The sequence below is a fragment of the Bufo bufo genome, chromosome 1 (assembly GCF_905171765.1).
Source record: "Bufo bufo chromosome 1, aBufBuf1.1, whole genome shotgun sequence".
Lineage (NCBI taxonomy): Eukaryota > Metazoa > Chordata > Amphibia > Anura > Bufonidae > Bufo > Bufo bufo.
In genome coordinates, this window is record NC_053389.1 from 501083591 (window position 1) to 501096036 (window position 12446).

General features: G+C 42.1%; 1 protein-coding gene across 2 annotated transcripts in view; it reads left to right on the forward strand.

Moving 5' to 3' along the window:
• The window catches only part of ADAMTS20 (ADAM metallopeptidase with thrombospondin type 1 motif 20), a 289696-nt gene that overhangs the window by 187911 nt on the left and 89339 nt on the right, over positions 1-12446 (forward strand). For both annotated transcript variants that reach the window (XM_040410795.1, XM_040410806.1), the window contains exons 24-28: positions 394-501; positions 4680-4844; positions 4938-5204; positions 7740-7901; positions 8281-8457. In XM_040410795.1, the coding sequence (XP_040266729.1) occupies positions 394-501; positions 4680-4844; positions 4938-5204; positions 7740-7901; positions 8281-8457 (879 nt within the window). The remainder of the gene's footprint in view (positions 1-393; positions 502-4679; positions 4845-4937; positions 5205-7739; positions 7902-8280; positions 8458-12446) is intronic.

Below are 12446 nucleotides of genomic sequence, written 5' to 3' on the forward strand. Positions count from 1 at the left end.
CTGCTGGTTCATTTGGAAACAAACTGTCATTCAGCAGCCGGTAGGCGGGGAGAGTCAGAAGCTCATGAATATTCATGACTCATCATTATCAGCTGGAGCTTTTCAATACAAGATGTTGGCAGATTGACTGGGTCAATTAAAGAAAGTGACCCAGCATTTTGCTAAGAGAATCAGTCACTTATTTATGTTGCCCTTAGTTAGGACACCATAAAACTGGTGACAGGTTCCCTTTAACTGTATAAAATAATTTTAACTTTTTTATTTAAAACATTAAAATTAATTAATATGTTTGTTCACCCTACCTGAGGTTGTAAATATATTATCACTGTAATATCATAAACTGTTTTTTTAAATATGTTATTATTGTCATTTATATTAGTCTTGTATCTACAGGACTGTGAAAGAATTCCTTGTCCAACACACCCTCGCACATACCCCACCATCTCCCTCACAGATCAAATACAAAAGAATGCACAGTGGCGATACGGGTCATGGACACCAGTAAGTGCCATACAGTCTGTATTTAGTCTAAAACTTACAGTGTGCCTAACATCAAAATGACACAAGTCTGATATTTTCATAGTTTTTCATGTAGAAATTATTGATACAAATGAACAATACACATGTTTCCATTTAATGAGAAACAGTTGTTTTTTTAACCTAATTTATCATTTATGAATATTTCTTTGCATGTGTTAGTGTTTTTTTCATTTTTTTTTTTTTTTTTTTACATGTAAGGAGAAATCATCCTGGACATGGTGGCACTGTTTTTATAACATAAACGCTATCCTTGATGGCTAGGCCAAACACAGTGCAGTGCTCACTTTTCCAGAGCTGTTTAAGAAATGAAAATTGCACTGTGATTGGTTGCCGTAAGCAGCAAGGATTGTGTTTCAACTTTAATAAATGAGGCCAAGTTCAGTTATTAAAGGGAACCTGTCACCAGGATTTTGTGTATAGAGCTGAGGACATGGGCTGCTAGATGGCCACTAGCACATCCGCAATACCCAGTCCCCATAGCTCTGTGTGCTTTTATTGTGTAAAAAAAAAACGATTTGATACATACGCAAATAAACCTGAGATGAGTCAGAGCTTGAAAATATGACTCTTCTCTGGTCACACAAGTAAGATATGACTCTTTTATGTTAATTTGCATATGTATCAAATTGGTTTTTATACACAATAAAAACACACAGAGCTATGGGGACTGGGTATTGCGGATGTGCTAGTGGCCATCTAGCAACCCATGTCCTCAGGTGAAGCACACTTGAGAAAGATATGTCTTAATAAATTTGCAGCATTTTTGGGCCATGCATCATAAAATCATGAAATCTACACCAGCTACATTTATTGCCGTAGATTTCTGCTATAATTTAAGCAAGATACTGGCCTAAATTATAGTAAATATACCAGCCATGTACAGTCCCACCAGCTCCCGTTAAGTCATGCCCAATGTTTAGGAAAATGGCGAGAGTGGAGGTAAAGAAGCAAAAAGTTGCAAAATTATATGCACATGCTTGCACAAAAAAAAACTACAATTGTGATGCACAGCCTTAGGCTACATTCACACGTCAGTATTTTTCTATAATCCGATTTTAAACATGTATAAATTTTAGGGGTGCACCGAAATGAAAATTCTGGTCCGAAACCGAAACCGAAAATTCAGGATGCCCTTGACCGAAAACCGAAACCGGAACTGCCTTTTTGCCCAAATACTTTTAAAATACTTTTTTTTAAATGATTTTATTAATAATTCTTTTTCATGAATGAAATTCATCTGTGGGTGGCGCTGTTATGGAGGGGGGGATATGTGCACTGTTATGGGCATAGCAGTGCACAGATCCCTTTCCCCATAACAGTGCACAGATCCCTTTCCCCATAACAGTGCACAGATCCCTTTCCCCATAACAGTGCACAGATCCCCTTCCCCATAACAGTGCACAGATCCCCCCTCCCCATAGCAGTGCCATAGACCGATCCCCCTACCCATAACAGCCCCGGCCCTGCTGCTCACAGCATCACTCACTGCATCTTTATTTTACCTTACAATCGTGACGCTCCAGTAACTCTGCAGGCAGAGCGGAGGGCGGCATAACGTCACTTACTCACGTGACGCACCTGCTCCGCCAACTTTATGAATGAAGGAGGCGGAGCAGGCGCGTCACGTGAGTAAGTGACGTTATTCCGCCCTCCGCTCTGCCTGCAGAGTTGTTACTGGAGCGTCACGATTGTAAGGTAAAATAAAGATGCAGTGACTTAAAGTGAACCGCCCGCCCGGCGCGGGTGACAAATCCCACAAATCCCAAACCCCATGTTTTCTGCCGATATGTACCAATATCGGCGAAATGGATTAGGCCCATTTTCGGCCGATATTTTCGGCCGCCGGAATTTCGGTGCACCCCTAATAAATTTCAATAAGCAAATAAAGTTGTTTGGATTTCTTTAAAAAAAAAAAAAATATTTAAATGTAATTTCCAGGAACGGATTCCGTATAAAACGGATGACATACGGAATGACATCCGTATGTCATCCGTTTTTTGCAGATCCATTGACTTTGTATTGTACCAGGATCCGATTTTTCAGGAAAAGAATAGGACATGTTTTATATTTAAACGGACATGCGGAACGGAACAACGGAAACGGACAGCACACATTGTGCTGTCCGTTTTTTTCCAGGACCCATTGAAAATGAATGGGTCCAGATCTGGTCCTGATCTGTTCCGCAAAAAACGGAACAGATCAGGAAAGAAAAAACGGACGTGTGAATGGACCCTTAAGGAATTTCCCCTATCAAGACGAGGGCACCCTACAAGCAGTGTGACATTTTATCCTCCAGTGCAGCATGCTTATTGTAGGTGGAAACTGCACCAGGTTGGGCCTTTCCATTCAGAAGACATATGAAAATTGTGATAAATGAGTAGTGCTCAGTGTGACTATGAAGTACTGCAGAATTTTTTCAACAAATTTGGATGCATTGGAAAAACCAAGTAAGGCCTCTTTCACACTTGCGTTGTCCGGATCCGGCGTGTACTCCACTTGCCGGAATTACACGCCGGATCCGGAAAAACGCAAGTGTACTGAAAGCATTTGAAGACGGAACCGTCTTCCAAATGCGTTCAGTGTTACTATGGCACCCAGGACGCTATTAAAGTCCTGGTTGCCATAGTAGGAGCGGGGAGCGGGGGAGCAGTATACTTACAGTCCGCTGCGGCTCCCGGGGCGCTCCAGAATGACGTCAGAGCGCCCCATGCGCATGGATGACGTGATCCATGTGATCACATGATCCATGCGCTTGGGGCGCCCTGACGTCACTCTGGAGCGCCCGGGGAGCCGCACGGACGGTAGGTATACTGCTCCCCCGCTCCCCGCTACACTTTACCATGGCTGCCAGGACTTTAGCGTCTTGGCAGCCATGGTAACCATTCAGAAAAAGCTAAATGTCGGCTCCGGCAATGCGCCGAAACGACGTTTAGCTTAAGGCCGGATCCGGATCAATGCCTTTCAATGGGCATTAATTCCGGATCCGGCCTTGCGGCAAGTGTTCCGGATTTTTGGCCGGAGCAAAAAGCGCAGCATGCTGCGGTATTTTCTCCGGCCAAAAAACGTTCCGTTCCGGAACTGAAGACATCCTGATGCATCCTGAACGGATTTCTCTCCATTCAGAATGCATTAGGATAATCCTGATCAGGATTCTTCCGGCATAGAGCCCCGACGACGGAACTGTATGCCGGAAGACAAGAACGCAAGTGTGAAAGAGCCCTAAGGCCTCTTTCACACTTGCGTTGTCCGGATCCGGCGTGTACTCCACTTGCCGGAATTACACGCCGGATCCGGAAAAAAGCAAGTGTACTGAAAGCATTTGAAGACGGAACCGTCTTCCAAATGCGTTCAGTGTTACTATGGCACCCAGGACGCTATTAAAGTCCTGGTTGCCATAGTGGGAGCGGGGGAGCAGTATACTTACAGTCCGTGCGGCTCCCGGGGCGCTCCAGAATGATGTCAGAGCGCCCCATGCGCATGGATGACGTGATCCATGTGATCACATGATCCATGCGCTTGGGGCGCCCTGACGTCACTCTGGAGCGCCCGGGGAGCCGCACGGACGGTAGGTATACTGCTCCCCCGCTCCCCGCTACACTTTACCATGGCTGCCAGGACTTTAGCGTCTTGGCAGCCATGGTAACCATTCAGAAAAAGCTAAATGTCGGCTCCGGCAATGCGCCGAAACGACGTTTAGCTTAAGGCCGGATCCGGATCAATGCCTTTCAATGGGCATTAATTCTGGATCCGGCCTTGCGGCAAGTGTTCCGGATTTTTGGCCGGAGCAAAAAGCGCAGCATGCTGCGGTATTTTCTCCGGCCAAAAAACGTTCCGTTCCGGAACTGAAGACATCCTGATGCATCCTGAACGGATTTCTCTCCATTCAGAATGCATTAGGATAATCCTGATCAGGATTCTTCCGGCATAGAGCCCCGACGACGGAACTCTATGCCGGAAGACAAGAACGCAAGTGTGAAAGAGCCCTAAATACATCAATAAATCAGCCATATTGTGATTTTATAATAAGTTTAAATGCATTTAATAAATTTGGTGATTTCCACTTCCAGTTAGTGTCATTAAACAAAAAAAAAAAATGTGAGCATGCATAACCTAACCATAAAAATTTGGGAAAATTTCAGTGTTCCGCTTCATGTGGAAGAGGTAATCGTGCTCGCTATGTGAGCTGTAGAGATGCGCTTGGTGGTGTGGCTGATGAGACTTTTTGTGTCCATTTACCACGTCCACCTGAAGTTTCCAGCTGTTTTACATCCTGCGGAGAGTGGAAATCTGGAGACTGGTCTCCTGTAAGTACCGTAAAATTAAAATAAGTACAATTATTTGTTGCTTAATTTCCATTACATTTCTCAGTAACATTTATTTCATTCTCTTGGGTCCAGTGTCCAGTGACTTGTGGAAAAGGAACTGTTATAAGACAAGTTGTGTGTGCCAGTTATCATGGAAGAATTGAAGATGAAAACTGTGACCCAGAGAGCAAACCTGTAAAAGAGCAAGAATGTAATATGACACCATGCCAAACATTTAACCAATTTCCTGGTAATCATGATCATCCAATGAGATTTCCACATCCTGAGAGCCCTGATACAAGCAGCAGAGACAAGCCTGCAAATCATCTAAACCAATGGAGGACTGGACCGTGGGGCGCAGTAAGAAATATTTTCTTGCTTTCATTGTAATATTACACCCTATTTTCCATCATATGTATATGTTTTTATGAATGTGTTCATATCACTATCAGAGAATATAATTTTAGGTTGCATTTGAAAGCATGAAGCATAAGTTACGATCTATTGGTGTAGTGAATTCCAGAGAGGTTCTTGGGATGAGAATGTGAGAAGCAGTCATGTGGAGAGGAGAGAAAGATCTTGTACTGAGTGGAGGTAACATGTCAGGAGGCATCTGGAGATGTATGGAGGGACCAAGTTTTGAAGCACTTTGTATGGCATTGTGAGAAGTGAGAGGAGAGTTTCTTTATTCAGGCAGTGATGCCAAAGTCGTCTGGCTTGTGAAACTAGGAAAAATGTGTTGGAATTTAGAGAAAACGATAGGTATAGGAGTGGATTGGGATGGTGGACAGATTATAAATTGTTTTTTCCATGTTGAGTTTTAGTAAGTTGAAGGAGGAGTAGATGGAAATGGCATATAAATACTCAGCCAGAACTCTCCACAGCAAAGAAGATCAGGACCAGAGAACATCTTTACTGTAGATGTGAGTGTTAGAAGCATATTAATATTAAGCCAGTAACTATGCGTTGTCCTAAACAAAATGTGTAGATAGAGCAATCCAGACACAGATCCTTCAGGCCCACCATGTTTGAATACTGTAAATTCCATTTATAATTGATACCTAAAAAATAACTTTTGGCCCAGAGTTATGCAGTTAGAGCATCTCTAATTTTTAAAAAAACATATCAAATGTTTTGAGCGGTGGGGATCTGAGAGCCTCATTATCACTAGAACGAGAAGACAGAAGTGAGCGCATATCATGGCTGCATGAGATGGGCTTCATAGAGCGCTCATAAAAGTTGTTTTAATGCTGTTTAAAGAGAGTCTGTTACTCCTGATATGTCTGTTTTGATAAATACTTGTATTTCCCATTAAATAATTTGAGAGCATCTTTTCTAATAACTTTGCTTTGAGTCATTCCTTTTATTATTCCTCATCGAATTTTATGTATTTCAGAACTGGGTGTTACCCTTAGACTTAGACAAATTCTTAAAAGAAAACAAACATTAATGCATATGAAAATGCGTAGAAATCTGGGTCTCATTCCCCTTTTTTCCCCACATATCACTTGGTTGAACTTGATGGACTTCTTTCTTTTTTTTTCAACTGTATTAAACTATGTAACAATGAAACCATTTCATTTATTAAAGGGAATCGGTCACCCGGATTTTGGACCATTATCTACAGTAATAGATGAGTAGTACTGCAGATATGGAGTTCAGATCACTATTTTTCATTTTCCTAATGCCCCCAGTTCCCCTCTGTCAACATTCAAAGTTGCATTAAATGACATGGTCAGTCCTCCCCATTATGTAAGAACAGTACAACAGTCCAGACTGTGTAATTCAGTGCACTGCACTGACTACACTGGAAGCAGCACTGCAGTGATGAGCTCAGTCCAATACAAACAAGACGGAGCTTAAAGGGTTCCTGTCACCAGATTTAACCTATTAAGCTAGCTGACATTAGCGATGTGCTAATGTCAGCTGAACCTAACTAGCCTATTCTTACTTTTATCTATGCCCCCGTTACTCCAGAAATCTAACTTTTATGATATGCTAATTAGCCTCTAGGAGCGGGGGGGGGGGCGTTGTTCCTGCTCCTAGACGCTCCGTTCTCCCACCTCTGGCCACCCCTGCTACACTAGATTGACAGGGCCAGGCAGCCTTCACCTCCAACTGTCAGCCCTGTGTGCTGGGGAAATCTCGCACTGTTCAGTATTCGGCGCAGGTGCAGTGAGGAAGCTGGCAGCCAGCGAGCGCCCTTCACTCACTGCGCCTGCGCCAAATACTGAACGGTATGGCTCAGGCGCGATATTTACACGGCAGACAGGGCCTGCAGTAGGAGACCAACGCTGCCTGGCCCTGTTGATCTAGTGTAGCAGGGGTGGCCAGAGATGGGAGAATGGAGTCTCTAGGAGCAGGAACAACGCCCCCCCCCTGCTCCTAGAGGCTAATTAGCATAATATAAAAGTTCGATTTCTGGCGTAACGGGGGCATAGATAAAAGTAGGAATAGGCTAGTTAGGTTCAGCTGTCGCTGATGTCAGCTAGCTTAATAGGGTTAAATCTGGTGACAGAAACCCTTTAAGCTATAGCCATACAGCTTATTGGCGGGGACGTGGGGTGTTGGATCCCTGCAGATCAGCTGGAGATGGCCTGACCTGAGGATTGGCCACCACTTGGTAAAAGGTGGATAACCACTTTAAAGGGGTGTGTTCCTGCACAGCCAGATTATTTAAGGATACATTCCCCAATTGGTAACGCCCAGTTGTCAATGTCTTGATCTCTAGTAAGAATATCAGGAATGGCACAATACCAAGTTGTAAGAAAAGATGCTTTGGGGTTATTTTATGGGGAATTCAATTTATTACTGAAAACAGACTTGTCAGGAGAGGCTGCCTTGCATTTCTGTCTTATAACATATTTACTTCTTTTTGTGTAACATTTTAACTAGTGTTCAAGCACATGTGCCGGTGGTTTTGAACGTCGAGTTGTAGTTTGTCAGGATACAGAAGGAAGGATTAGTCATTTTTGTGATAAGACAACAAAGCCTGCTGATTCCAGACACTGTGATTCTGGGCCTTGTCCTCGTTGGAATTATGGAAGCTGGGGTGAGGTAAGAAAGACATGATGATAAATTCAGAAGTATGTTTCATAGATTTCCATCTACCCTTTGTGATATGTTGTGAGGGAATATCCATTTTAGATGTATTGGTGCCAATTCAGTCTTACTATAGAAGACATTACTTCAGATCAACTCTTATTCCTAACAATATCGTATTTCACTTTTTAGTTTATTTATTTTAATTGGAGTGTCTTATGAGGATTTGTCATCTAATTAGATTGTTTAATTAGGGAGCATGCCTCATGTTAGCATTTAGCTTTCATCACTAGTGTAACCTTGTTCACACCTTCTATATTTTGATTATTTTGATATTTTGATTAGACTGTGTCTATATTTAAAAAGTAAAAATAATTCTGCCTTAAAATTACAGTGTACTCTAACATGCGGAGGGGGAATGAGAACAAGATTGGTGATATGCCAGCTGACAACTGGGCAAGTTCTTGATGATCAAAATTGTGAAATCCTTGACAAACCACCAAATGTAGGCCAGTGTAACACACACGTATGCCCTGCTGATGCTTCATGGCATCCAGGACCATGGAACTCGGTACGATAGTATATTTACATTTCTTCTATGGAACATCTAATGCGCAACTTTCCTTGAGATAACAGTTGTACCCTTTTATTTAAAGCAAGTTTATTTAATTTTAAATAATATATTGACATTTTGGGGCATTCCTTTGTGTAAAATATATGTGTATATACTGCTCCACAGAGTTTTAACAAATGTTTAGCACTTTTTATTGGTTAATAGCTTAATTTAAGATACCTGCAAATATTTAATAATTGAGATGGACAGATAATACAATGACTCTTTAAATCTATGGCTTTCTGTTTCAAAGACATTTAGTTGCATATAAGGCTACTTTCACACTAGCGTTCGGAGCGGGTCCGTCTGATGTTTCATCAGACGGATCCGCTCCTATAATTCAGACGTTTGCATCCGTTCAGAACGGATCCGTCTGCATTATAACTTAGAAAAATTTCTAAGTGTGAAAGTAGTCTGAACGGATCCGTCCAGACTTTACATTGAAAGTCAATGGGGGCGGATCCGTTTGAAGATTGAGCCATATAGTGTCATCTTCAAACGGATCCGTCCCCATTGACTTACATTGTAAGTCTGGACGGATCCGCTTGCCTCCGCACGGCCAGGCGGACACCCGAACGCTGCAAGCAGCGTTCGGGTGTCCGCTTGCTGAGCGGAGGCTGAACGCTGCCAGACTGATGCATTCTGAGCGGATCCGCGTCCACTCAGAATGCATTAGGGCTGGACAGCTGCGTCCGGGGCCGCTTGTGAGCCCCTTCAAACGGAGCTCACGAGCGGACACCCGAACGCAGGTGTGAAAGTAGCCTAATAACTATGCACTTCTGAAGCTAAATTGATTGTGAGTAGCACTGCAGCCAGTGATGGCGAACGGCATGCTTCCAAGTTGCTATTCTAGTTCCTTGCCATTAGCACAGTGCCAACCTGTAGAAGCTGAGGCTAGAGATGTACATGTTAAAGGGGTTGTCCGTATTTTACTATTGACCTGTCCTCAGCATAGGTCATCAATATCAGATCGGTGGGAATCCAACTCCTGGCACCCCCGCCGATCAGCTGTTTGAAGAGAAAGCAGCACTGCCCCGGCGATATGACATTGGTGACCTATCCTGAGGATAAGTCGTCAATAGGAAAAAGCGGACAACCCATTTACCAACTGCTGATGTCAGACATCAGCCATTCTGTCTGTGGGATTACTCAGGCGGTCAGCTGGTTCTAAGAATTCCCATTGAAAGTAGGACACAGCAGGGACAAGCAGGCTTGGCGGTACCTAAACTACTTATTTCTCTATCTCTCATTACATTATCAAGCATACTTTCATAAAATAAATTAAGGTGGAAGAGCTTTTTGAGATCCATGGAAAGGTAATTGAAAGACAGACAGAAACACAATGGATATGTTGCTTAATTATGCAACCTGGTATTCACTGGCTTTAATCTAAAGAAGGGATAAAAAAGCGATGTATGGCCAAGTCGCATGAAAGCCACATGCATAAGGGTCCAATTGATAGAAGCATGCCTATCAGTACCTGTAACCTACATATAACAATCGTCACTCTGTATGGGTTTGAATGATCATTAACTCTTATTATCAGCAGCGCATCAATCCAATCATTAGCATTTGCTTGTTTGCAGGGTGTTTCACAGCATGTTAGGATCGAGGTGCCCTAATTCTTTGTTTAGCCCTAACCTTACAGTACATGTTTTTCTATATTTATTTGAGAAAAAAGCATGCAATGCTCTGATATAAAGTTGTTGATAAGCTAGCTTAGGGTACTTTCACACTAGCGTTTTTCTTTTCCGGCATAGAGTTCCGTCTTAGGGGCTTTATACCGGAAAAGAACTGATCAGGCATATCCCCATGCATTCTGAATGGAGAGCAATCCATTCAGGATGCAACAGGAGGTCTTCAGTTCAGTCTTTTTGACTGTTCAGGACGGAGATAATACCGCAAACACTTGCCTGAATGCTGGATCCGGATTTTTTTTTCCATAGGAATGTATTAGTGCTGGAATTCCAAATCCATCCTTCTGGTCTGCGCATCCGAAAAAAAAGTGAAAAAAAAATCGAAACTGATCCGTTTGTCCATATGACAAATGGACAGACGGATCCGTTCTTGCAATGCATTTATGAGACGGTAAATCACAGGATAGAGTTTTTGAACTGAATGACAGCTTGTTAATTTTTGAGGTAAGCTAAGTGACGACTAATATGGCGGCAGTTCCTGTTTCCTGTCACTACAAAATGGCAGCTACATTATAAGAAAAAATTTCAATTTGCCTTTAATTAACCAACATAATTGTCTAACTTTGGCTGTGGCTCTGATGATTCAGAGCAATATAAATTGATAGACTCCAGGTATATTATGTGTTTTCTGTTAATTAAACCTATAAAATTTTCCAAATTTTTCAACAACTTGAGCGAACCAAATAAAATGTATTATTTTACAGAAACTGCTAAAACAGAATTACAGAAAACTAAACATTTTTATGATTCAGGAAGAACAGTTAAATAAGCTAGTGTACCATAACTTATACAAAACTATTTGTCATTATATAATACAAGTGTATTGTATTGGTGCTGCCTAGGTGTTCATGTAAAACAAAGCTATATTATGGTGCTACAAACACTGATTATTTTTTTCTTATTTTATTTTGGTTTTAAATGGTCTATACAAATACAGTATTATCATAAAACATCTTATAGTGATTAGTTCACCCTTCAATTCTATTTTGTTTACTTTAGGTTTAAATTTCTATGCTGGTTTATTGAATTTATCTTCTAGTGGCCAGAGCTCCTTTCTAATACTGTCTGCAGCCACCACTAGAGGGAGCTTTGAAACTGGCTGCATACGGTTTATACATTGAACTCCATAATAAAACAGTATGCAATAAGCTCCCAGGCTCCTGCAGGCAGCCAAAATGTTATATCTGTATAGAAGATTTGAAAATGTTTATCTGAAAAAATGAAGCTCTGATCATAATCTAATCAAGATATGTCTATATGAATAACAAAAGATGAACAAGAAATTAATGTTATAACATGGGCATTCGCTTTTGAAAAAAAAGTGTCTCAGAAATCTACCTTCATTCACTACAAAATTTAGTACCTTATGCTTACTTTGCAATGCCATTCAGTACAGCACAAGAGAATTTAGAGGTGGTGTCTAACTTCTACAGCCTCAAAGTGCTATGCCTAAAGAAAAAAAGCCACTTACCTCTTCACCGCCCGTTCTATTCCAGTTCCTAGGGTCTCGTCCCCAATGATATTTGTCCTTTGTGGACCAGAAGTGCTATGCCCCGTCTGTCATTACATACACTGCTACAGCAAGTCACTGGCCTCAGCAGTCATGTACCGCTTAGGGACATGTCACGGCGGAGGCGATTGAATGGCTGCAACAGTGCATATGGTGGCAGACGGGATATTACACTTACAGCCCACAAGGGACCAGAAGCAGTTGGGTGGGACCTTCGATGCTGGAATGGAGCACCAGTCAGTCGGTAAGTTATTTTTTTTCTTTAGGCTGAGCACTTTTGGGGCTATAAGTCAAATTGTTCTGGGGGGGGGGGGGGGGACAATTAAACAACCCCTTTAAAGCCTAATAAACACAGTCCATTGCTTACATCTGCACTCATTCTAATTTTCAAATACGGACAGGACTAAGACTTGCCCTGAGACTTGCAGATTGGGCCACGGAGCCATGCCATGCTCAGATGTGGGCATGGGCTGATAGACATAAAAAAATGGGCAGCACACTGTAAAAAATACTGTTGTGTGCATGAACTTTAAAGCAACCCTCCAGTGTACATAGTGGTGTTAGTTTCCACCACTGATTTCAATTCTGCTTTAGAAGTGGCATGTTCCCCATTGAAGTTAATGGGGATGGCCAATACAGCAGTTTTCGAATGAAATGCCAAAAACATACTGTTCACAGAAGCATATCAGTCTGGTGGATTTTTCTAGTGTTTCACACACAGTTTTTTCGCAAAAAAAAAC